Consider the following 26,608-nt stretch of genomic DNA (forward strand, 5'->3'; position numbering starts at 1 on the left):
GACGATTGCTCGTTGGGTCTGTAGCACAATCCAACTTGCACATTCTGTGGCAGGCCTGCCACAGCCTAAATCTGTAAAGGCCCACTCCACAAGGAAGGTGGGCTCATCTTGGGCGGCTGCCCGAGGGGTCTCGGCATTACAACTTTGCCGAGCAGCTACGTGGTCAGGGGAGAACACGTTTGTAAAATTTTACAAATTTGATACTCTGGCTAAGGAGGACCTGGAGTTCTCTCATTCGGTGCTGCAGAGTCATCCGCACTCTCCCGCCCGTTTGGGAGCTTTGGTATAATCCCCATGGTCCTTTCAGGAACCCCAGCATCCACTAGGACGATAGAGAAAATAAGATTTTACTTACCGATAAATCTATTTCTCGGAGTCCGTAGTGGATGCTGGGCGCCCATCCCAAGTGCGGATTATCTGCAATAATTGTACATAGTTATTGTTAACTAATTCGGGTTATTGTTGAAGGAAGCCATCTTTCAGAGGCTCCGCTGTTATCATACTGTTAACTGGGTTTAGATCACAAGTTGTACGGTGTGATTGGTGTGGCTGGTATGAGTCTTACCCGGGATTCAAAATCCTCCCTTATTGTGTAAGCTCGTCCGGGCACAGTACCTAACTGGAGTCTGGAGGAGGGTCATAGGGGGAGGAGCCAGTGCACACCACCTGATCTGGAAAAGCTTTACTTTTTGTGCCCTGTCTCCTGCGGAGCCGCTATTCCCCATGGTCCTTTCAGGAACCCCAGCATCCACTACGGACTCCGAGAAATAGATTTATCGGTAAGTAAAATCTTATTTTGACTGCTCTTCAGTCACCTCATACCGCATTTATTCTCTGTTTATGTTCTGTATTTACGGTCACATAAATAAGGGAGTGTTTTGCAGGTATTGTATTTGTCTGGCTATATTGTACTGTTACGCTCTACGGCTACATTCATTATGTCTGCCACACAGGGTTGGAAACCCGCGGGCGCTCCTGCATCATGCAGTGCTTGCGCAAATGATTTACCTGAGGGGGAAGTTTTAACTGATGGTTTGTGTCCTGGGTGCCATTCATCTCCCAGTCAGCCCGCAGCCCCTGTAACCAATCAGGAACCACCTTGGGCAGCATTCTCAAGTATGCTGAATACTCTTGTGACACGTCTTATGCCCCCTTTGGGACCTCCTGTGCCATTGCAGCCACATATTGTCCCTGTAGTTAATCCGCCCTGGGCGGACACTGTTTACCCAGATACAACAATTTAAATCAGTCTTTTTCTTTGGTTAGACAAAAGTCTAACCAACGCCCCTCTGGGGTCAAGAGGACATCTAAGTGGGCCACTTCCTCCTCGCAATCCACTAATATTTCAGATAATTCTTCTGATGGGGAATATACTGATCCGTTTGACACTGATACAGTTGCTTCTGACGAGGAACCTCCAACTCGGGTTGATGTTCCTGACCTAGTGGAGGCTATTAAGCTGATTCTACAAATTGATGATGAGGTGGATCCCACTACTGCGTCTAAGAAACCTGATAAGTTCAAACGTCAGTAGGTTGCTAAAGTAGTCTTACCACATTCTGACCATTTAATAGACATACAGTGGGGTTTGAAAGTTTGGGCACCCCAGGCAAAAATTCATTTTAATGTGCAAAAAGAAGCCATGGAAAGATGGAAAAAATCTCCAAAAGGCATCAAATTACAGATTAGACATTCTTATAACATGTAAAAAAAAGTTTGATTTTATTTCTATCATTTACACTTTCAAAAGAACAGAAAACAAAAAATGCAAAAGTTTGAGCACCCTGCAGAGTTAATACCTTGTACTGCCCCCTTTGGACAGCTGAGACCTGGCAGTGTCATGGATTGTTCTCAATCATTGTCTGGAAAGACCAGGTGATGTCAATCTCAAAGGTTTTAAAAGCCCAGACTCATCTGACCTTGCTCCAACAATCAGCACCATGGGTTCCTCTAAGCAGTTGTGTAGAACACTGAAACTGAGAATAGTTGACGCTCACAAAGCAGGAGAAGGCTATAAGAAAGCGTTATCAGATGCCCATATCCTCTGTTTGGAATGTAATTAAGAAATGGCAGTCATCAGGAACAGTGGAAGTTAAAGCAAGATCTGGAAGACCAAGAAAAATATCAGACAGAACAGCTTGCAGGATTGTGAGAAAAGCAAGTCAAAATCCACGTTTGACTGCACGATCCCTCCAGGAAGATCTGGCAGACACTGGAGTTGTGGTAAACTATTCCACTATAAAGAGATACTTGTACAAATATGGTCTTCATGGAAGAGGTCATCGGAAGAAAACCTCTTCTACGTCCTCACCACAAAAATCAGCGTTTGAAGTTTGTAAATGAACATATAGACAAGCCTGATGCATTTTGGAATAAAGTTCTGTGGACCGATGAGGTTAAAATAGAACTTTTTGGCCGGAATGAGCAAAGGTACGTTTGGGGAAGGAAAGGCACAGAATTTAATGAAAAGAACCTCTGTCCAACTGTAAAGCATGGGGGTGGATCAATCATGCTTTGGGGTTGTATTGCAGCCAGTGGCACAGGGAACATTCCAAGGAAGGAAAAATGTGTTCAATGATATTCCAGCAAATTTTGGACGCTAACTTGATGTCATCTGTGAAAAAGCTGAAGTTAAAGAGAGGCTGGCTTCTACAAATGGATAATGATCCTAAACACACCTCAAAATCCACGGTGGATTACATCAAGAGGTGTAAACTGAAGGTATTGCCCTGGCCTTCACAATCTCCTGACCTCAACATAATTAAAAATCTATGGATAGACCTTTAAAAGAGCAGTGCATCACAGACAGCCTAGGAATCTCAAAGAACTGGAAGACTTTTGTAAGGAAGAATGGGCGAAGATACCTCAAACAAGAATTGAAAGACTCTTGGCTGGCTACAAAAAGCGTTTACAAGCTGTGATACTTGCCAAAGGGGGCAGTACAAGGTATTAACTCTGCAGGGTGCCCAAACTTTTGCAGACGCCATTTTTTGTTTTCTGTTCTTTTGAAAGTGTAAATCAGGGATGGGGAACCTTCGGCCCTCCAGCTGTTGTTGAACTACACATCCCAGCATGCCCTGCAACAGGTTTAGCATGGCCATATAGCAAAACTGTAGCAAAGCGTGCTGGTATGTGTAGTTCAACAAAAGCTGGAGGGCCGAAGGTTCCCCATCCCTGGTGTAAATGATGGAAATAAAATCCACTTTTTTTGACCTGTTATAAGAATGTCTAATCTGTAATTTGATGCCTTTTGGAGATTTTTACATCTTTCCTTGGCTTCTTTTTGCACATTAAAATGAATTTTTGCCTGGGGTGCACAAACTTTCAGACCCCACTGTACGTCAGGAAACCTGGTCTTCTCCAGGAAAGAAATTCTTCCTGTCTAAGAAGATGCTAGCTCGTTATCCTATCCCTGCGGAGTTGAGTACAAAGTATGAAAATCCGCCGCCGGTGGACTCGCATGTCACCCATTTTGTGATGTCATCTACTCTGCCTGTCACCACTGTCACCTCACTGAAGGAACCAACAGATAAGGGTTTGGAGGGATACCTGAAGTCTATTTACTCCCTTACAGGTGCTATACATAGACCCACTATAGCAGCCTCCTGGGCCCTAAAAGGAATTGAAGCATGGGTTCAGGCATTAGAGAAAGAGCTGCCTTAGGAAAATTTCTGATAGGGCCAGACAATATTTGTCTCATATTACCACCTCCTCCCACTATATTCAGGAGGCGTCCTCTGAGGCAGGTGTAATGGCGTCCACTACGTCTACACTGGCTCGCCGAATTATGTGGTTGAGGTCCTGGAAGGTGGACCTGGACTCCAAAAAGACCTTGGAGATGCTCCCCTTCAATGGAGACATCCTATTTGGGGAAGATCTGAATAAGATTGTGACTGCTAAGACTGCGTTTCTTCCAAGTACTAATCCTTCTGAACCGAAGGCAAAGAGTACCACTTTTTGTTCCTTTCGACCACCAGGGAAAGCAAAGGGTCGTACCTGAGACAGGCTCGTGCTTCCAAAACCACTAAGCTCAAACCTAAACAATCCTGGGCTGCCCGTCAGCCCGCTTCCAAACAAGAGCAGTCTGCTGCATGACGGGCCGTGCCTCCCGCTGGGGGATCCCAGGGTGGAGGCCGGCTTCTGCAATTCGCCAAAGTCTGGTAAAGGACCACTTCAGACGCCTGGGTGCGGGAAGTGGTCTCTCACGGGTACACGGTCTCTTTCAAGAGACGTCCCCCTTGCCAGTTCTGCATGACTGTTATTCATTCAGATCCGTTGAAAGCGCAAGCTCTACAGCTGGTTGTGCGATCCTTCCTGGACAGAGGAGTGGTAATGCCGGTACCTCTGTCCCAGAGAGGCAGGCGATACTATTCGACCCTGTTTCAAGTCCCGAAACCCACTGGGTCCTCCCGGCCTATAATCGACCTCAAATCATTGAACAAATTTGTGTGTCCAAATTCCGTATGGAAACTCTGCTCTGTTGTACTGGCCATGGAACCCAAAGAGAATATGGTATCCCTGGACATACAGGATGCTTACCTGCATATACCTACTGCCATGTCTCAACAGCAATATCTGCGGTTTGCCATTGGCAACCTACATTATCATTTCCAGCTTCTGCCATTTGGACTGGCCATGTCCCCTCGGATCTTCACCAAGGTCATGGCCGTGATGATTGCCCTTCTCCGCCGTCAGGGAATTGGGGTCCTGCCATATCTGGACGACTTGCTGATCCTGGCGAACTCCCAAGATGTTCTCCTGAGTCATCTTGAACTGACTGTCCAATTCCTAAAAGCCCACGGGTTGCTCATCAACTGGAAAAAGTCCTCGCTGGTCCCTGCTCGGAGCATGGTACACCTGGGGACACTGCTAGACACACACAGCCAAAAGCTGTTTCTGTTTTCAGAGAAAGTCCTGAAACTTCAGGACAGGATCAGATACTTCCTTTCTCGCCCAAGAGTGTCGATACACTCAGCGATGCACTAGGCCTCATGGTGTCTGCTTTCGACATGGTAGAGTACGCTCCATTTCATTCCCGCTCTCTGCAGAGGTTAATCCTCTCCAAGTGGACGGCCTGCCTCATCGGATCAGGTCTCAATTGATCTCCTTGACTCCGGAGATTCGTCTGCTACTGAGCTGGTGACTACAGTACCAACCGTTGAGCAAGGGCCGTCCCTTCTGGATCCCCAACTGGGTTCTACTGACTATGGATGCCAGTCTGCTGGGTTGGTGCGCGGTGCTAGAGCAACTCTCTCTCTCTCTCTCTCTCTCTCTCTCTCTCTCTCTCTCTCTCTCTCTCTCTCTCTCTCTCTCTCTCTCTCTCTCTCTCTCTCTCTCTCTCTCTCTCTCTCTCTCTCTCTCTCTCTCTCTCTCTCTCTCTCTCTCCAGGGTCTGTAGACAAGGAGGAATCTCTCCTCCCGATAAACGTTCTGGAATTGCTGGCAGTGTTCAATGCTTTCTCTTGACCTGCTTCTGATTGAGAACATGCCTGTTCAAGTACAGGCATACATAAATCATGGCGACACTCGAAGCCGCATGGCAATGATGGAAGTGTCAAAAATCCTTTGTTGGGCGGTACGGTATCTGCCAGCAATATCGGCAGTATTCATTCCCAGAGTCCTCAACTGGGAAGCAGATTTCAGATGAAAAGTGGGGCCTACCATATGTATAGATTCTAAGCTTGCAAGCAGGGCCTTCCTACCTATGACTGTTTGTTTATTACCCAGTTTTGTTGTATCGTGTCCAATTGTAAAGCGCAACGGAATTTGCTGCACTATATAAGAAACTGTTAATAAATAATAAATGCAGACCTGATGGCGTCTCTACACAATCGCAAGGTTCTGGTCTTCGGATCAAGGACAAGGGATCTTCAAGCAGCGTTCATGGAACTTTCAGCTGCCATTTGTATTCCCTCCAGTGTCACTCCTGCCCAGGGTACTATGGAAGTTCAAGCAAGAAGGAGAAATACTACTTCTAGTTGCTCCAGCATGGCTCAGACGGCATTGGTTCTCAGACCTGCAGGGTCTATCGATCGAGCGTCCTCTTCTGCTTCCTCAATGCTCAGACCTCCTCTTTCAGGTCCCTTGTGTCTACCCGGACCTGGCCAGACTAGCTTTGACGGCGTGGCTCTTGAAGCTTCACTACCGAGAGCCTGCAAACCGGCTTCTGCACGGATTTATTACCGGGTCTGGAATTCTTACTTCACCTGGTGTGCTGCTAAGAATTACGATGCATACAATTTCAGAACTTCCAGACTTTTGGCTTTTCTGCAACAAGTTCTAGACTTAAGCCTTCGTCTGGCCCTTATTTCTACCTTATCAGTGTGGTTTCAGCGGAAGATTGCGCCTATTCCGGACGTTCATACTTTCACTCAAGGTGTTTTATGGATTCAGCCTCCATATGTCCCTCCTGTGGCTCCATGGGATCTGTCTATTGTCTTGAATGCCCTACAAGAGTCTCCATTTGAACCTCTTGAGTAGGTGGACCTCTTACGCTTAAGGTTGTGTTTCTGCTGGCTATTGCTTCTGCTAGGAAGGTGTCTGACTTAGGCGCTTTGTCCTGTCCTGTTCACCCTTTCTGATTTTTCACTGTGACCAGGCAGTTCTTAGAACTCGTCCCGGTTATCTACCTAAGGTGGTGTCCTCTTTCCATCTTATCCAAGAGATTGTGGTTCCGGCTTTTCTCTTCTGGTTTGTCCTCCAAATAGCGGTCTTTGGATGTGGTACGGGCTCCCCGTATTTACGTGGAGAGGACTGCCTCTCTCAGGAGGTCCGATTCCCTTTTTGTACTTTTTATGCTTTTTCACAAACGTGGCTGGCCTGCGAATAAGCAAACCTTGGCCAGATTGATTAGAATGGTGATTGCACAAGCATATGCACAGGCTGATCTTCCAGCTACTGCTGCTATCAAAGCCCATTCTACTCTATCTGATGGACCTTCTGGGGCGGCCCGCCATGGCGCTTCTGCTGAACAATTGTGCAAGGCGGCTACGTGGTCCTCGGTGAACACGTTCATTAGGTTTCATGTCTTTGATACTTCCATCTCCCAGGATGCTTCCTTTAGACGCCGGGTTCTTGTGCCCGCTACGGTGCCTCCCCTCCTGCAGTTCCTCCAATTGGACTGGTTTGAACTGTTACAGGAGGTAGAGGTCTTACGTAGAAGTCTCACAAGGGGTGTAGTACGGTCTGCCGGCGGTTGGGCTCCCGGCGACCAGCATACCGGCGCCGGGAGCCCGACCACCGGCTTACCGACAGTGTGGCGAGTGCAAATGGGCCCCTTGTGGGCTCGCTGCGCTCGCCACGCTGCAGGCACGGTGGCGCGCTATGCGCGCGTGCCTGCAGCGTGGCTAGCCCGCAAGGGGCCCATTTGCGCTCGCCACACTGTCGGTAAGCCTGCGGTCGGGCTCCCGGCGCCGGTATTGTATTCGGTATGCGTCACGCTATTTTATTTTTTTATTTTCCCTCCAGGGGGGGGGGTCGTGGACCCCCACGAGGGAGAATAAGTGTCGGTATGCCGGCTGTCAGGATTCCGGCGCTGGTATACTGTGCGCCTGGATCCCGACAGCCGGCATACTGAAGACCACCCCTCACAAGAGCCCCTACTTAATTTTCCAGGACAGAGCTGAACTCAGAACTTGTCAGCAATTCCTTCCTAAGGTGGTGTCCGAGTTTCACATCAACCAACCTATTGTGGTTCCGGCTGTTACAGACACCTTTGCTACTCCATAGTCTTTGGATGTTGTGAGGGATTAGACGGTGTATGTAAAGAGGACAGCTTGTCACAGGAAATCTGACTCGCTGTTCATTCTCTATGAACCCAATAAGATTGGGTGTCCTGCTTCAAGGCAGTCCATTGCACGCTGGATCAGGCTTACTATCCAGCATGCTTATTCCATGGCAGGCTACCCAGTTCCGAAATCTGTTCAGGTCCAGTCGACTAGGTCGGTGGGTTGTTCTTGGGCGCCTGCCCGGCGTGTCTCAGCTTTACAGCTCTGCTGAGCAGATATTTGGTCAGGTTCAAACACATTTGCAAAGCTTTATAAGTTCGATACTTTGGCCTCTGAGGACCTTTAGTTTGGTCAATCAGTTCTGCAGGAACCTCGGCACTCCCACAAGGTTTGAGAGCTTTGGTACTCCCCCCCCCCCCCCATGGTACTAAATGGAACCCCAGTTTCCTCTAGGACATTAGAGAAAATAGGATTTGAATTGCCTAGCGGTAAATCCTTTTCTTGTAGTCCGTAGAGGATACTGGGCGCCCGCCCAGTGCTTCGATCTTCCTGCGTTGTTACTTGGTTAAGTATTGTTGTTTGGTTCAGCTGTTGCTGTTCCAAGTTTGGTTAGCTTGGCTTTCCTCTTGTTTGTGTGTGCTGGTTCGAAATCTCACCCCTATCATTATCTATCCTTCTCTCAAAGTATGTCCGTCTCCTCGGGCACAGTTTCCTAGACTGAGTCTGGTAGGAGGGGCATAGAGGGAGGAGACAGCCCATAATATCAAATTCTTAAAGTGCCCATGGTTCCTAGTGGACCCATCTATACCCCATGGTACTAAATGGAACCCCAGTATCCTCTACGGACTACGAGAAAAGTATTTACCGGTAGGTAATTTAAAATCCTATATTTTTATTTTTTATTTTTTTTTTTATTACTGTAAATCATTTGTGTATGAAAGCTGTACGTGTCGGCTAAACCTTCTGCCTGATTCTCTGCAGATATGTGGTTTTGCTTCTCATTTCTGACCAGTTATATCAAAGATTGGGGCAGATGTATTAACCTGTGGAAGGCATAAGGAAGTGATAAACCAGTGATATGTGCAAGTTGATAATTGCACAAGTCTCTCAGTTCCAATATGTAAATTAACAGTTGTGATAAAGGCACCAGCCAATCAGTTCCAATATGTAAATTAACAGTTAGGATCTGATTGGCTGGTGCCTTTATCACCTTGCATTTATCACTGGTTTATCACTTCCTCATGCCTTCTCCAGGTTAATACATCTGACCCATTGTGTCTTTCAGATCCTGCCTTTATGTCCACTGTTCCGCTTAACTTTCAGTTTTTCTTTCAATGATATTTCTGACCCAACGAATTTCAAGTAATTAGTTGTCTGGAGGAGCCCATGGTAGGCACAACATTGAGAGGTTTTTAGAAGTGTTAGATTATAAATTAAATTGTATCCACATGGGTAAATTAAGGTTGAATAATTGATATTTAGAGACTTTAAAAAGTGAATAAACTGACCTGGTTTCCAAACTTTTGTCATGCCATACAAGCTGTCTTAATGTATTTTCACTCAGGCCCGGACACATCGCCAGGAAAATAATCCCCCCCTATAAAATCTGCAGGGAATTTCATACTAATTTGTGTTCCTCCTTTTGCACTGCTATACCGGGATGGTCAACCCATCTTTCCTCCACTCTGCTGTGCACACAGATGCTGCTATTTTGTGAACCCAAACATCTTTTTGGCAAGGCTTGTGAAAAGCTGTTTTGCGCTTTAATAACTGTGAAGTCAGAAAAAAAAGTTAAAAGCACACTTTTACACTAAATTCTATAGTTACACGTTTTATATACTGTTCCTAATAATGAAAATTAAAAAGGAACACTTTTTTTCCCCTCATACGTCCTAGAGGATGCTGGGGTCCACTTCATGACCATGGGGTATAGACTGTTCCGCAGGAGCCATGGGCACTCTTAAGACTTTTCAATGGGTGTGAACTGGCTCCTCCCTCTATGCCCCTCCTCCAGACCTCAGTTTTAGAAATGTGCCCAGGCAGACTGGATGCACTCCAGGGGAGCTCTACTGAGCTTCTCTGAAAAGACTTATGTCAGGATTTTTATTTTCAGGGAGAACTGCTGGCAACAGTCTCCCTGCTTTGTGGGACTCAGAGGGCAGAAGTAGGAACCAACTTCCTGAAGTTTCATGGCTCTGCTTCTTGCTGACAGGACACCATTAGCTCCTGAAGGGTACTGAACGCTAGCCGTGTCTAGATGCTCACTCCCACAGCACGCCGTCACCCCCCTCACAGAGCCAGGAGTCAGAAGACAGATCTTCTATCAAGAAAAGTGACGGCTTAGTTACAGTTCGGCTGGCGGGAGCGGAGCGCGCCATTGCTGCCCACACACAGGAATTGCAGGGTGCCTCTATAAACTGGCAAAAAGGGGGCATAAGATGCCCAGGCACAGCCCTGCCCCCACCAGTATAAATATTATGAAAAGTTTGAGGTAAAAAGGGCGGAGCTTCTTCCTCAGTCAGCCAGCACACTGCTCAGTGCCATTTTCTCTCTCCTCAGGCTGCAGAGACATCGCTGGTTCTCCTTCACTTCTGACTACAAGTATCAGGGTGCAAAACGGGGGCACAAGCGAATTTGGTGCTTTACAAGTGTGTTTTACTGTGTAAAAAGCGTTTCATGTCAGTGGGCATTCTGTGTTCACAGGCATTAGATACTGGCGCTGGGGTTGTGAACTGGCTGCTCCTAAAATCTTTCCCTCTGAAAGATTTTAAGGTGGGTCTATCCCCTATAAGTCCCAGTGTGTCTGTGTGTGTGTGTTGTACACGTGTGTCAGAGACAGGGAGTTCCTCCCCGGAGGAAACCATTATAGGGACACAGAAGTGTAATGTGTTGGCGCTGTCGGCACACCAAGAACCCGCATGAGTGAAAGAAATACGTGATAGTATGCATCATATCAAGAGTAGATTAGAAAAGTCTGAATCTCATGCTGAATGCTGGAGAAAATCTGTGGAGGATGTGATTTTTCAGGGCTCTGTTCTTCCATCCGCAGGCGACCCCTCTGGGTCACATAAGAGACCATTTGCGAATATTGTGAATACTGATACCGACACGGACACTGATTCTTGTATCGACGATAGTGATTCCAGAGAAATAGATCATAAATTGGCAAAAAATATACAATATATGATTGTGGCTATAAGGGAAGTTCTGGAAGTCACGGAAGCCACTCCTGTACCTCAGGAGAAGGCTTATTTCTATAAAGAAAATAAATCTAAGGTCACTTTCCCTCCTTCCCACAAGCTTAATACACTCTTTGAAGGATGTGGGTGAATCCCGAAAATAAATTTCTTATTCCCAAGAGAGTTCAGATAGCTTATCCTTTCCCGGTGGAGGACAGGAAAAAATGGGAGTCACCCCCTGTGTTAGACAGTGCACTGTCCAGGTTGACAAAGAAGGTAATTCTCCCTGCACCTGGCACGGCTTCACTAAAAGAGCCTGCACACCAAAAGATGGAAACTATATTGAAATCCATTTATGTTGCCAATGGTACGCTGCTCAGGCCCACAATTGATTGCGCGTGGGTGAGTCGCGCTATTAAAAAATGGTCAGAAAGCGTGTCATCAGAAATTGACACGATTGATAAAGATGAGATACTGCTTAAGTTACGGAATATCAAAGACGCTGCCGCATATATGCTAGATATTAGACTCTTAAGTTCACAAGCCGCTACCATGGCAGTATAGGCTCAGCGGGCGTTGTGGATTCACCAGTGGAACGCGGATGCAGATTCCAAAAGAAATATGGAGGCTCTCCCATATAAAGGTGAGGCCTTATTTGGCGATGGATTGGATGCATTAGTCTCGGCGGCTACCGCAGGTAAGTCGACATTTTTGCCCTCTGCGCCAGCAAAAAAGAGATATCACCCGCACATGCAGTCCTTTTGGCCCAATAAATACAAAAAAGCTAGAGGTTACCCCTTCTTTGCGAGAAGGGAAAAGTCCACAGCAGCTTCAGGTTCCCAGGAGCAGAAATCTACCCCCTACTTCTGCCAAATCTTCAGCATGACGCTGGGGCTCCTTTGTGGGAGGCCGCTCGGCTGGGGGCACGTCTCAAACTGTTCAGCCAAGGTTGGATTCTGTCAGGCCTGGATCCCTGGGTGTTGCAAATAGTGTCCCAAGGATACAAGCTGGAGTTTCAAGAAGTTCCCCCATGCCAATTTTTCAAATCGACCTTGCCAGCTTCTCTTCCAGAAAGGAAAGCGGTAACAGCGGCAATACAAAAATTATGTCCGGATAAGGTCATAGTCCTGGTACCTTTGTCACAACAAGGGGAGGGGTTTTAATCGAGCCTTTGTAGATCCGAAACCGGACGGCTCGGTCAGACCGATCCTAAACCTGAAAAATCTGAATCTCTACTTGAAATGATTCAAGTTAAAGGGAATCACTGAGGGCAGTGATTTCCAGTCTGGAGGAGGGGGACTACATGGTGTCTGTAGACATAAAAGATGCTTGCCTGCATGCTCCCGTTTATCCTCCTCACCAGGCTTATCTGAGATTCGCGGTTCAGGATTGCCATTACCAATTCCAGATGTTACCTTTCAGTCTCTCCACGGCGCCGAGGGTATTCACCAAGGTGATGGCGGAGATGATGGTTCTCCTGCGTCAAAAAGGAGTCGATATAATTCCTTATCTAGACGATCTCCTGATAAAGGTGAGATCCAGGGAGCAGTTGTTACAAAACATCACTCTCTCTCCCTGTTAATACTCCAACAACACGGTTGGATCATAAATTATCCAAAGTCACAGTTGGAACCGACGACAAGTGTCTTTTCTCGGGATGATTCTGGACAAAGTTCAGAGAGTATTTCTTCCGATGGAAAAGGCTCTGGAAATCCAGAAAATGGTAAAACAGATATTGAAACCATCATGTGTCGATCCATCAGTGCATTTGGTTGTTGGGAAAGATGGTGGTGGCCTACGAGGCCATACAGTTTTGCAGGTTCCATGCCAGGGTATTCAAGTGGGACCTGTTGGACAAGTGGTCGGGATCCCACCTACACATGCACCGGAAGATAATACTGTTGTCAAAAGCCAGGATTTCGCTCCTGTGGTGGCTACACAGTTCTCGCCTACTAGAGGGACGCAGGTTCGGGATTCAGGACTGGGTCCTGGTAACCACGGATGCAAGTCTCCAAGGCTGGGGAGCTGTCACTCGGGGGGGAGGGGGGGAAGCTTCCAAGGGAAATAGTCAAGTCAGGAAGCCTGCATTCACATAAACGTGCTGGAATTGAGAGACATTTACAACGGCCTTCAACAAGCGGTACATCTTCTTCAAGATCATTCCGTGCAGATCCAGTCGGACAATGTAACAGCAGTAGCGTACATAAACAGGCAGAGCGGCAATGGCAGAGGTGACAAAGATCCTCCTCTGGGCAGAAAAACATGTAAAGGCTCTGTCTGCAATTTTCATTCCGGAAGCAGACTTTCTCAGCAGACACGATCTCCATCCAGGAGAGTGGGGCCTCCACCAAGAAGTCTTCGCAGAGGTGACGAGTCTTTGGGGAGTTCCTCAAGTAGACATGGCCTCTCGTCTCAGCAAGAAGCTTCAGAAATATTGTTCCAGCTCGAGTGACCCTCAAGCAAAAGTAGTGGATGCGCTAGTGGCCCAGTGGGTGTTCCGGTCGGTGTATGTCTTCCCTCCATTTCTGCTGATCTCAAAGGTGCTCAGGATCATAATGAGAACAAGAGTTCAAGCAATCTTCATTGCCCCAGACTGGCCAAGGAGGGCTTGGTACTCAGATCTTCAGGAGTTGCTCATAGAATATCCTCGGCCTCTTCGCGAGGACCTGCTGTAGCAGGGGCCGTGCGTGTATCAAGACTTACCGCGGCTACATTTGACGGCATGGCTGTTGAGCGCCGGATCCTAGCCCATAAGGGTATTCCCAAGGAAGTCATCCCCACCCTTATTCAGGCCAGGAAAGGAGTAACGTCGAAACGTTACCACCGTATTTGGAGAAAATGTGTCTTGGTGTGAATCCAAGAAGGCTCCTACGGAAGAGTTTCAGTTGGGACGTTTTCTCCATTTTCTACAGGCTGGTGTGGAGGCGGGCCTCCGATTGGGGTCAATCAAGTTCCAGATTTCGGCCTTGTCAGTGTTCTTCCAAAAACAATTGACCTCTCTTCCAGAGGTTCAGACCTTCGTGAAAGGGGTTCTGCACATCCAGCCTCCATTTGTGCCTCCAGTGGCACTATGGGACCTTAATGTGGTGTTGCAGTTCCTTCAATCGGATTGGTTTGAGCCTCTACAAGAGATAGTTGAAGTTTCTCACTTGGAAAGTGGTGATGCTTTTGGCATTTGCATCCACACGGCAGGCGTCTGAGTTGGGGGGGCCTTGTCTCACAAGAGCCCTTACCTGATCTTCCATGAAGATAGGACAGAGTTGAGAACTCGTCAACATTTTCTTCCAAAGGTGGTTTCATCTTTCCACATAAACCAACCTATTGTGGTGCCAGTAGTTACTGACCCGTTCACGGAGTCAGTCTCTAGATGTGGTTAGAGCTTTGAAGATTTATGTCGCTAGAACAGCTCAAATACGGAAAACAGAGTCTTTGTCCTGTATGCTCCCAACAAGATTGGGTGTCCTCCTTCCAAGCAGACTATTGCGCGTTGGATCAGAAGTACGATTCAGCACGCTCATACTACGGCTGGATTGACGTTACCGACGTCTGTGAAGGCCCATTCCACTAGGAAGGTGGCCTCATCCTGGGCGGCTGCCCGGGGGGCTTCGGCATTGCAACTTTGCCGAGCAGCTACTTGGTCGGGGTCAAACACATTTGCAAAATTCTACAAGTTTGACACCTTGGCCGATTGAAGACCTCAAGATCGGTCAATCGGTACTGCAGGGTCATCCCCACTCTCCCGCCTGTACTGGAGCTTTGGTATAAACCCCATGATCATGTTTTCTCAGCATCCTCTAGGACGTATGAGAAAACAGGATTTTGATACCTACCGGTAAATTCTTTACTCCTAGTCCGTAGAGGATGCTGGGCGCCCGTCCCAGTGCGTACTTTACCTGCAGTTTTGTTTTAGAGTTGCACATGTTGTTGTGTTTTATTAGTTTCAGCATGTTTGCTGTAATTGGTTCATGCCTGTTGGCGTGTCTTATGTTGAATGCCATGTTGTGCGGCTTAGTTGGGGTGTGAGCTGGTATGTACCTCCACCATTAGTATTAAAATAAATCCTTTCCTCAATGTCTGTCTCCCTGGGCACTATTCCTATAACTGAGGTCTGGAGGAGGGTCATAGAGGGAGGAGCCAGTTCACACCCATTGAAAAGTCTTATAGTGCCCATGGCTCCTGTGGAACCGTCTATACCCCATGGTCATGAAGTGGACCCCAGCATACGGACTAGGAGAAAAGGATTTACGGTAGGTATCAACATCTTGTTTTTGTATGTGTTTCTCTGTATGGATATACACATTTTGTATTCACCTGTGAATTGTCATTACGCTCACTTGTTAATATTTTAGTTAACACTTATCTATTTCTGATCCCTTTGTGTGAAGTTTTTTTGTTGTTGTTGTTTCTCTAGCATCCGTAAGGGATATTGGAGGAATCTAGTATGATGGGGTATAGACAGGAGCCGGTGCACTTTAAATTTCTTCACTGGGTGTGCTGGCTCCTCCCCTCTATGCTCTCTACCACAGGCCGTTTAGAGAAAAGTGTCCTCTGGAGAGGATGCACATCTCTGCAGCTCCAGAGTTTTCTCAATTTCTGTTCAACTTTTATTATTTTCGGTATGCTGTTTGTTCAACAGCATACCTGCACCGTGGGATTTAAGGGGGGACGGTCACCGGCCTTGCGAGGTGCAGAGCCGCTTCCCCGCTGTAGGACCACCGTCCTGAGAGGTTGTGTGTTCAGTGGGACACTGCGCCTTGGCTGTCACAATCGCAGCACGCCATACACCTCTAACACTAGTCTGATGGTGACGTCTGTGTTGAGTACAAACCAGGTGCCCTGCTAGGGGGTCCCCTGGTTCAAAGTGTGGCATACGGTACCCTCCGCTAGAGCCCCCTGTGTAGACTGGCTTTTATATTGGCTTGAACTAGCACTTGTGCAACGTTTTTAAGCCACACAGGAGACTTTGCCGGTATAAATATCATTATAGCTCCGGCACCATTGGAGGGAGCGGAGCTAACTCCAGAGGCATTTTGGCGCCTTCCTCTGCTTAATGCAGCCACGGACAGCACACACAGCGCTTCCTGCCTCACAAGACACGCTGGAAATCTGGTACAGGGTGTAGCAAATGGGGAGAGCTGCTATTGTACACTGTCTGTGTCCTCTCCAGGACAGAATTTACCAGTACTTGCTGTGTTATAGTAAGCTGTCCCACTGGGGCAGTGCAGCTATGGGTGTGCTGGTGTCTCTCTCTGTCTCTCATACAGTAAGGGCAGACTTGCAAAGTATTACTGTCTGTGTGTGTGTCATTGTGCTTACTGTGAAACGTGGGTAGACACAAACTGCAGTGTATGCCACAACCAGTTTCTTTCTATTGTCATCTGATTCTGTTTCTTGTGAACAATGCAGCCAATCTTCACAAATCAGTGAAGGGGCTGAGGGAAGAGGGTCCAGAGCCCCACTGGCTAGGGTCTCTTAAAACTATGATGTCTGATGTATCATCCTAGCTCACTGCTAATTACAGAAAACTCTGCTACTATAACAAGCTGTTGCAGACTTAGCTACTAGGGCAGATGTTACACAGCCCCCAACCCTCCCCATGCAGGTGCACAAAATTGTGGTCTACCTGCTCTGCTCTCTGATACAGATGAGGATATACATGAGGATGGGGAGGACTTTGATCTCGTTAGTGGGGATTCAGATTCTGCTCAGGAAATTGAACCCCTAATTTTGGCTATACGGGACATGTTAAAGCTCCCTCTAGAGGACACTGCATCACAGCAGTCGTTTTTCTTTACACAAACCAAGCCTAATGTCGCTTTCCCTGATTCTGCAGCGTTAAAGGACCTATTCAAGTTAGCCTGGAAAAATCCATACAAAATATTCCAAGTGTCAAAATAGTTTTCTCTATCGTCCTAGTGGATGCTGGGGTTCCTGAAAGGACCATGGGGAATAGCGGCTCCGCAGGAGACAGGGCACAAAAGTAAAGCTTTCCGATCAGGTGGTGTGCACTGGCTCCTCCCCCTATGACCCTCCTCCAAGCCAGTTAGATTTTTGTGCCCGGCCGAGAAGGGTGCAATCTAGGTGGCTCTCCTAAAGAGCTGCTTAGAAAAGTTTAGCTTAGGTTTTTTATTTTACAGTGAGTCCTGCTGGCAACAGGATCACTGCAACGAGGGACTTAGGGGAGAAGAAGTGAACTCACCTGCGTGCAGGATGGATTGGCTTCTTGGCTACTGGACATCAGCTCCAGAGGGACGATCACAGGTACAGCCTGGATGGTCACCGGAGCCTTGCCGCCGGCCCCCTTGCAGATGCTGAAGTAAGAAGAGGTCCAGAATCGGCGGCAGAAGACTCCTCAGTCTTCTAAAGGTAGCGCACAGCACTGCAGCTGTGCGCCATTTTCCTCTCAGCACACTTCACACGGCAGTCACTGAGGGTGCAGGGCGCTGGGAGGGGGGCGCCCTGGGAGGCAAATGAATACCTATTTTGGCTAAAAATACCTCACATATAGCCTCCGGAGGCTATATGGAGATATTTAACTCCTGCCAGAATCCGTTAAGAGCGGGAGACGAGGCCGCCGAAAAAGGGGCGGGGCCTATCTCCTCAGCACACAGCGCCATTTTCCCTCACAGAAAGGCTGGAGGGAAGGCTCCCAGGCTCTCCCCTGCACTGCACTACAGAAACAGGGTTAAAACAGAGAGGGGGGGCACTAATTTGGCGTTAGAAATATATAAAAAAGATGCTATAAGGGAAAACACTTATATAAGGTTGTCCCTATATAATTATAGCGTTTTTGGTGTGTGCTGGTTAACTCTCCCTCTGTCTCTCCAAAGGGCTAGTGGGGTCCTGTCCTCTATCAGAGCATTCCCTGTGTGTGTGCTGTGTGTCGGTACGTGTGTGTCGACATGTATGAGGACGATGTTGGTGAGGAGGCGGAGCAATTGCCTGTAATGGTGATGTCACTCTCTAGGGAGTCGACACCGGAATGGATGGCTTATTTAGGGAATTACGTGATAATGTCAACACGCTGCAAGGTCGGTTGACGACATGAGACGGCCGACAAACAATTAGTACCGGTCCAGACGTCTCAAAAACACCGTCAGGGGTTTTAAAACGCCCGTTTACTTTAGTCGGTCGACACAGACACAGACAGGGACACTGAATCCAGTGTCGACGGTGAATAAACAAACGTATTCCTTATTAGGGCCACACGTTAAAGGCAATGAAGGAGGTGTTACATATTTCTGATACTACAAGTACCACAAAAGAGGGTATTATGTGGGATGTGAAAAAACTACCATAGTTTTTCCTGAATCAGATAAATTAAATAAAGTGTGTGATGATGCGTGGGTTCCCCCCGATAGAAAATTATGGGCGGTATACCCTTTCCCGCCAGAAGTTAGGGCGCGTTGGGAAACACCCCTTAGGGTGGATAAGGCGCTCACACGCTTATCAAAACAAGTGGCGGTACCGTCTATAGATAGGGCCGTCCTCAAGGACCAGCTGACAGGAGGCTGGAAAATATCATAAAAAGTATATACACACATACTGGTGTTATACTGCGACCAGCGATCGCCTCAGCCTGGATGTGCAGAGCTGGGGTGGCTTGGTCGGATTCCCTGACTAAAAATATTGATACCCTTGACAGGGACAGTATTTTATTGACTATAGAGCATTTAAAGGATGCATTTCTATATATGCGAGATGCACAGAGGGATATTTGCACTCTGGCATCAAGAGTAAATGCGATGTCCATATCTGCCAGAAGATGTTATGGACACGACAGTGGTCAGGTGATGCAGATTCCAAACGGCACAAAGGTGTATTGCCGTATAAAGGAAGAGGAGTTATTTGGGGTCGGTCCATCGGACCTGGTGGCCACGGCAACTGCTGGAAAATCCGCCGTTTTTACCCTAAGTCACATCTCTGCAGAAAAAGACACCGTCTTTTCAGCCTCAGTCCTTTCGTCCCTATAAGATCATATCTGCCCAGGGATAGAGGAAAGGGAAGAAGACTGCAGCAGGCAGCCCATTCCCAGGAACAGAAGCGTTCCACCGCTTCTGACAAGTTCTCAGCATGGCGCTGAGACCGTACAGGACCCCTGGATCCTACAAGTAGTTTCCCAGGGGTACAGATTGGAATGTCGAGACGTTTCCCCTTCGCAGGCTCCTGAAGTCTGTTTTACCAAGGTCTCCCTCCGACAAGGAGGCAGTATGGGAAAAAATTCACAAGCTGTATTCCCAGCAGGTGATAATTAAATTACCCCTCCTACTACAAGAAAAGGGGTATTATTCCACACTATATTGTGGTACTGAAGCCAGAAGGCTAGGTGAGACTTATTCTAAAAAATTTTTTGAACACTTACAAAGGTTCAAATCAAGATGGAGTCACTCAGAGCAGTGATAACGAACCAGGAAGAAGGGGACTATATAGTGTCCCGGGACATCAGGGATGCTTACCTCTATGTCCCAAATTTGCCCTTCTCACTAAGGGTACCTCAGGTTCGTGGTGCAGAACTGTCACTATCAGTTTCAGACGCTGCCGTTTGGATTGTCCACGGCACCCCGGGTCTTTACCAAGGTAATGGCCGAAATGATGATTCTTCTTCGAAGAAAAGGCGTCTTAATTATCCCTTACTTGGACGATCTCCTGATAAGGGCATAGTCCAGGGAACAGTTGGAGGTCGGAGTAGCACTATCTCGGATACTGCTACAACAGCACGGGTGGATTCTAAATATTCCAAAATCGCAGCTGATCCCGACGACACGTCTGCTGTGCCTAGGGATGATTCTGGACACAGTCCAGAAAAAGGTGTTTCTCCCGGAAGAGAAAGCCAGGGAGTTATCCGAGCTAGTCAGGAACCTCCTAAAAACAGTGCATCATTGCACAAGGGTCCTGGTAAAAATGGTGGCTTCCTACGAAGCAATTCCATTCGGCAGATTTCACGCAAGAACTTTTCAGTGGGATCTGCTGGACAAATGGTCCGGATCGCATCTTCAGATGCATCAGCGGATAACCCTATATCCAAGGACAAGGGTGTCTCTCCTGTGGTGGTTATAGAGTGCTCATCTTCTAGAGGGCCGCAGATTCGGCATTCAGGATTGGATGCTGGTGACCACGGAGCCCAGCCCGAGAGGCTGGGGAGCAGTCACACAAGGAAAAAATTTCCAGGGAGTGTGATCAAGTCTGGAGACTTTTCTCCACATAAATATACTGGAGCTAAGGGTAAATTTATAATGCTCTAAGCTTAGCAAGACCTCTGCTTCAAGGTCAGCCGGTATTGATCCAGTGGGAAAAACATCACGGCAGTCGCCCACGTAAACAGACAGGGCGACACAAGAAGCAGGAGGGCAATGGCAAAAACTGCAAGGACTTTTCGCTGGGCGGAAAATCATGTGATAGCACTGTCAGCAGTGTTTCATCCCGGGAATGGAAACTGGGAAGCAGACTTCCTCAGCAGGCACAACCTCCACCCGGGAGAGTGGAAACTTCATTGGGAAGTTTTTTCCACATGATTGTAAACCGTTGGGAAATACCAAAGGTGGACATGATGGCGTCCCGTCTGAACAAAAAACGGGACAGGTATTGCGCCAGGTCAAGAGACCCTCAGGCAATAGCTGTGGACGTTCTGGTAACACCGTGGGTGTACCAGTCGGTGTATGTGTTCCCTCCTCTGCTTCTCATACCTAAGGTGCTGAGAATTATAAGACGTAGAGGAGTAAGAACTATACTCATGGCTCCGGATTGGCCAAGAAGGACTTGGTACCCGGAACTTCAAGAGATGCTTATAGAGGTCTTATGGCCTCTGCCGCTAAGAAGGGACTTGCTTCAGCAAGTACCATGTCTGTTCCAAGACTTACCGCAGCTGCGTTTGTCGGCATGGCGGTGGAAAGCCGGATCCTAAGGGAAAAAGGCATTCCGGAAGAGGTCATTCCTACCCTGGTCAAAGCCAGAAAGGAGGTGACCGCACAACATTATCACCACATGTGGCGAAAATATGTTGCGTGGTGTGAGGCCAGGAAGGCCCCACAAAGAAATTTCAACTCGGTCTTTTCCTGCATTTCCTGCAAACAGGAGTGTCTATGGGCCTCAAATTGGGGTCCATTAAGGTTCAAATTTCGGCCCTGTCGATTTTCTTCCAGAAAGAATTGGCTTCAGTTCCTGAAGTCCAGAAGTTTGTCAAGGGAGTATTGCATATACAACCCCCTTTTGTGCCTCCAGTGGCACTGTGGGATCTCAACGTAGTTCTGGGATTCCTCAAATCACATTGGTTTAAAACCAGTCAAATCTGTGGATTTGAAGCATCTCACATGAAAAGTGACCATGCTCTTGGCCCTGGCCTGGACCAGGCGAGTGTCAAATTGGTGGTTTTTTCTCAAAAAAGCCCATATCTGTTTGTCCATTCGGACAGGGCAGAGCTGCGGACTCGTCCCCAGTTCTCTCCCTAAGGTGGTGTCAGTGTTTCACCTGAACCAGCTTATTGTGGTGCCTTGCACCTACTAGGGACTTGGAGGACTCCCAAGTTGCTAGATGTTGTCAGGGCCCTGAAAATATGTTCCAGGACGGCTGGAGTCAGGAAAACTGACTTGCTGTTATCCTGTATGCACCCAACAAACTGGGTGCTCTTGCTTCTAAGCAGACTATTGCTAGTTGGATGTGTAATACAATTCAGCTTGCACATTCTGTGGCAGGCCTGCCACAGCCAAAATATGTAAATGCCCATTCCACAAGGAAGGTGGGCTCATCTTGGGCGGCTGCCCGAGGGGTCTCGGCTTTACAACCTTGCCGAGCAGCTACTTGGTCAGGGGCAAACACGTTTGCTAAATTCTACAAATTTGATACCCTGGCTAAGGAGGACCTGGAGTTCTCTCATTCGGTGCTGCAGAGTCATCCGCACTCTCCCGCCCGTTTGGGAGCTTTGGTATAATCCCCATGGTCCTTTCAGGAACCCCAGCATCCACTAGGACGATAGAGAAAATAAGAATTTACTTACCGATAATTCTATTTCTCGGAGTCCGTAGTGGATGCTGGGCGCCCATCCCAAGTGCGGATTATCTGCAATACTTGTACATAGTTACAAAAATCGGGTTATTATTGTTGTGAGCCATCTTTTCAGAGGCTCCGCTGTTATCATACTGTTAACTGGGTTTAGATCACAAGTTGTACGGTGTGATTGGTGTGGCTGGTATGAGTCTTACCCGGGATTCAAAATTCCTCCCTTATTGTGTACGCTCGTCCGGGCACAGTACCTAACTGGCTTGGAGGAGGGTCATAGGGGGAGGAGCCAGTGCACACCACCTGATCGGAAAGCTTTACTTTTGTGCCCGGTCTCCTGCGGAGCCGCTATTCCCCATGGTCCTTTCAGGAACCCCAGCATCCACTACGGACTCCGAGAAATAGAATTATCGGTAAGTAAATTCTTATTTTTGTGCGCACTCCCATTTGCTCCTGAAGGAAGTTTTGGGAGGAACCCCCGGGGGTTGACGCATCAGTCTCTCGACTGTCTAAAAAGGTGGTGCTACCTGCCTCGGGCTCCTTTACTATGAAGGATCCTTGGGACCGGAAAATAGAGACTACACTGAAATCTATTTACATGGCAGCAGGTGTATCGCTAAGGCTGGTCATGGCTGGATGACCCATGCCATTCATAAGTGGGCTACTCAGATTCAGGTGGGACTCTCCGGGGCTATGCCCCATATCACTATGGTGACTCTCCTCTAGCACATTCAGGAGATGGGAAATATTAATGCTAGGACTTCTGCCATTGCAATGTTGCATGCAGGGTTTTGTGGTTGCGTCAGTGGATTGCGAACACAGAATCAAAGCGCAGTGTGGAATCCTTCCACTTTTCAGGGAAATGGCTCTTTGGGGTTGAGTTGGATACGTGGTTTTCCAAAGTAATGGCTGGGAAATCCACGTTTCTCCCCACTGGGGCCCAGCCAGCGAGACGCTTCTACACAGGGCCATCTGTGCTGTCCTTTCGGCCTAACGGATTTCGATCTAAGGCAAGAGGTGCCTCAAATGCAACTAGAGGTACCAGACGTAAGTCAAGAAAATCTGCAAGCACCAGCTCTTGGGACCAGACCACAAGTGCTGCTTCCGCTAAGACCTCAGCATGACGGTGCCCACCCACCCCAAGGGAATCTCGAGGTGGGAACTCGACTGCGTCACTTCAGCCGTGTCTGGGAGGCTTCCTCATTTCTCAGGGCTACAAGCTGGAGTTCGACGGTGCACCTCCCCAACGATTTTTCAAATCAAGCTTACCAGCTTTTGGAGGATATGCAGGTTATGTTGCAACAGGCCATCCAAAAGTTGGTCCAGTCCCACGTCATTGTTCCAGTACCACAACGAGGTAAGGGTTATTACTCCAACCTGTTTGTGGTACCAAAACCAGACTGTTAGGTGAGGTTCATTTTGAATCTCAAGTCCTTGAATCCTTACCTGAAGGTTTTCAAGTTTAATATGGAATCCTTGCGAGCAGTGATTGCAGGCCTGGAGGAACAGGAATTCATGGTCTTCCTGGATATCCAGGATGCCTTCTTTCATATTCCGATTTGGCCACCTCATCAAGCGTACCTGAGGTTTGATTTGCTGGACGATCACTACCAGTTAGAGGCCCTGCCCTTTGGCCTGTCCACAGCTCCGAGGGTTTTCACGAAGGTGATGGCAGAGATGATGTTCCAACTCCGGGTCCAGGGGTTCAATGTAGTCCCTTACCTGGACGATCTTCTTCTGCTAAAAGTAAGATCCAGGGAGCTTTTTATTGCTCCATATTGACCGCACTATCCATCTTCTGTCACACCATGGGTGGATCCTCAATTTACAGAAGTCCCACCTGGAGCAAACTCAGCGGCTCCTGTTCCTGGGGATGTTGCTGGATACTGTGGTACAGAAGGTGTTCCTACTAGAGGACAAGGCAAGAACACTTCAGGAGATGGTCCGAATGGTGCTCCGGCCTACTCGAGTGTCCATCCATCTTTGCATACGATTGGACCCTCCTCACGACGGATGCAAGTCTGAGAGGATGGCGAGCTGTCGCCCAAGAGGCACAGTGCCAAGGCAGGTGGTCAGCCCACGAAAGCCTCCTTCCGATCAACGTTCTGGAACTTCGGGCAACTTACAATGCTCTGCTTCAGGCCTCTCCTCTGCTCAAGGATCACGTTATCCAAGTACAGTCGGACAACGCCACAGCAGTTCCGTATATCGACAAGGAGGGACAAAGAGCAGAGCCTGCATGTGAGAGGCGTCAATGATACTCCTCTGGGCGGAAAAAAATGCAAGAGCCATGTTGGCAACCTTCATTCTGGGTGTGTACAACTGGGAAGCAGACTTTCTAAAGTGCCACGCTCTCCACCCAGGGGAGTGGGGACTCCACCATCAGGTGTTCCAGCAGATCATCAAATGGTGGAGCTGCCCACAAATAGACATGATGGCTTCTCGACTCAACAAGAAGCTTCACTGGTATTGCTTACGTACCAGGGACCCTCAGGCGAGGGCAATGGATGCACTGACGCCGACTTGGCTTTACCGGCTGGTCTACCCGTTTTCCTCCGATTCCGTTGCTCCCAAGGGTGCTCAAGCAAATCAGAAATCAAGGAGTCCAGGCAATTCTGATTAAATTGGATTGGTCTCTGAGGGCGTGGTACACGGATCTTCTGGACATGTCCATCGAAGACCCTTGGCCTCTACCACTATGAAGAGTTCTTCACCAAGGACCGTTCATCTACCCGGACTTACGGCGACTTCGTTTGACGGCATGGAGGTTGAGAGGAACATCCTAGCTCACATGGTTCAGGCCAGGGAACCTGTGACGTCAACACTATCATATCTGGAGGAGATATGTCTCTTGGTGCGAGGAACGCATGCAGAGTTCCACTTGGGACGTTTCCTGAAGGCTCGTGTGGATATGGGCTTGCGTCTGGGTTCCATTAGGGTCCAGATTTCAGCTCTTTCCATTTTCTTCTAGAAGAAATTGGCAGCATTGCCAGCAGTGCAGACCTTCTTTCAAGGGGTACTCCACATACAACCTCCTTTTTGTGCTGCCTACGGCACTCTGGGATTTGGATGTGGTGTTGGACTTTCTACAGTCCTCCTGGTTTAAACCTCTGAGGACTGTGGAAGACCAGTAGCTCATGTGGAAGACTGTGATGTTACTGGCCCTGGCTACTGCTCAACGTGTCTCAGAATTGGGGGGCCTTATCGTGTAAATGTCCATACTTGGTCTTTTATGAGGACAGAGGGGATCTCCGGACTAGACAACAGTTCCTGCCGAAGGTTGTCTCTGCATTTCACCTGAATCCACCTAATGTGGTTCAGTCCAGTTCGGATTCTTCTGCTCCTCTGGAGGCGTTGAATGCTGTGTGAGCCTTGAAGATCTATGTCAAGTGAACGGCTGAAATCAGAGACTGATTCTTTGTTCATGCTCTACTATGCACAGAAAAAGGGTTGTCCTGCTTCGAAGCAGTCCATTGCTCGTTGGCTTAGACTTACTATCCAACAGCCCTATGTGTCTGCAGCCTTGCCTGTTCCTAAGTCTCTGAAGGCCCACTCTACAAAATCGGTGTAGTCTTCCTGGGCGGCTGCCCGTAGAGTCTTGGCTTTGCAACTGTGCCGAGCTGCTACCTGGTCGGGGAAGAACACTTTTGTTAAGTTCGACAAGTTTGATACCCTGGCCAAAGAGGATACCCAGTTTGGGCAGGCGGTGCTGCAGAAGTCTCTGCACGTTCCTGCCCGTTCTGGAAGCTTTGGGACGTCCCCATTGTACTAGATTCACCCAATATCCCTTATAGATGCTAGAGAAAATAGGATTTTAATTACCTACCGGTAAATTCTTTTCTCATAGTCTCCCGCCTCCAGTGCGTTGACTTTTCTGCAGGTTCTCTTTTATGTGTTTACCTTTTTAGCAGTTGTTGTTACCAGCTGTTACTGGTTGTTATATGTTCGTGGTGTGCTGGTATATAAATCTCACCACTCCTTGTTGTTAATGCTAATTATCTTATCTATAATAAGAATTGCGGAGTCTCAGTTGGGATGATATTCGGCATATATAATTTATCAAATCTGGAGCCACGCCTATTATTCTGCACAGAGAATCGTGACCCAAGACAGACTTCATCAATGAACCTGTGCCTTTAGGGCATTCAGGTGTTCATGCATATAGTACACAATTATGCAATAATTCATAACTGATTAATAGGGCGTTCATATAGATAACATGGGGAACATGGATTGGTTGATGGACAATAACCGAAAGTGCCAAATATGGTCAGATGAGCTAATTGCAATGGGCGATCTTCTCCAGAGGATGGCAGACTGGTTCCATAAATCCTGGATCTCCTATGCACATCAATTGGGCTCCTTATTAGGCCTCGTCAGCATAAGGTCATTCTTGTTCATAATGGCATGTTTGTCCAAAGCAAAGGTCCATCAGATATTCATTATCATGTCCTCTTTCTCCTGACATAAAACCTCATAAAATGTCATTTAGGTTCTGGTTATCTAAATACAAGGGTCTCTATTGATAGATACAAATTCTCTGTCAGTTGATAGAACAAACAGGTTGAGAAGAAAACATTACTTCAAGAGAATTAACTCTATATGAAAATTGAGATACTAGTTACAGATGCTAAAAGCTATAAGTTTAAAAGAACAATTTCTGAGGCAACACTTCATCATTCCTCACTTTTGTTTAATCTCTAAACACAAC

At 47.7% G+C, this 26,608-nt stretch overlaps 1 protein-coding gene across 1 annotated transcript in view; it reads left to right on the top strand.

Annotated features, from left to right (window-relative positions):
• Positions 1-26,608, top strand: part of PDIA4 (protein disulfide isomerase family A member 4) — a 339,636-nt gene that overhangs the window by 11,101 nt on the left and 301,927 nt on the right. Inside the window, exons 2-7 of the mRNA XM_063925192.1 lie at positions 2,379-2,430; positions 2,532-2,721; positions 3,728-3,917; positions 4,271-4,329; positions 4,615-4,851; positions 6,079-6,208. Of these exons, the coding sequence (XP_063781262.1) occupies positions 2,379-2,430; positions 2,532-2,721; positions 3,728-3,917; positions 4,271-4,329; positions 4,615-4,851; positions 6,079-6,208 (858 nt within the window). The remainder of the gene's footprint in view (positions 1-2,378; positions 2,431-2,531; positions 2,722-3,727; positions 3,918-4,270; positions 4,330-4,614; positions 4,852-6,078; positions 6,209-26,608) is intronic.

The sequence above is a fragment of the Pseudophryne corroboree genome, chromosome 5 (assembly GCF_028390025.1).
Source record: "Pseudophryne corroboree isolate aPseCor3 chromosome 5, aPseCor3.hap2, whole genome shotgun sequence".
In the NCBI taxonomy this organism is placed as follows: domain Eukaryota; kingdom Metazoa; phylum Chordata; class Amphibia; order Anura; family Myobatrachidae; genus Pseudophryne; species Pseudophryne corroboree.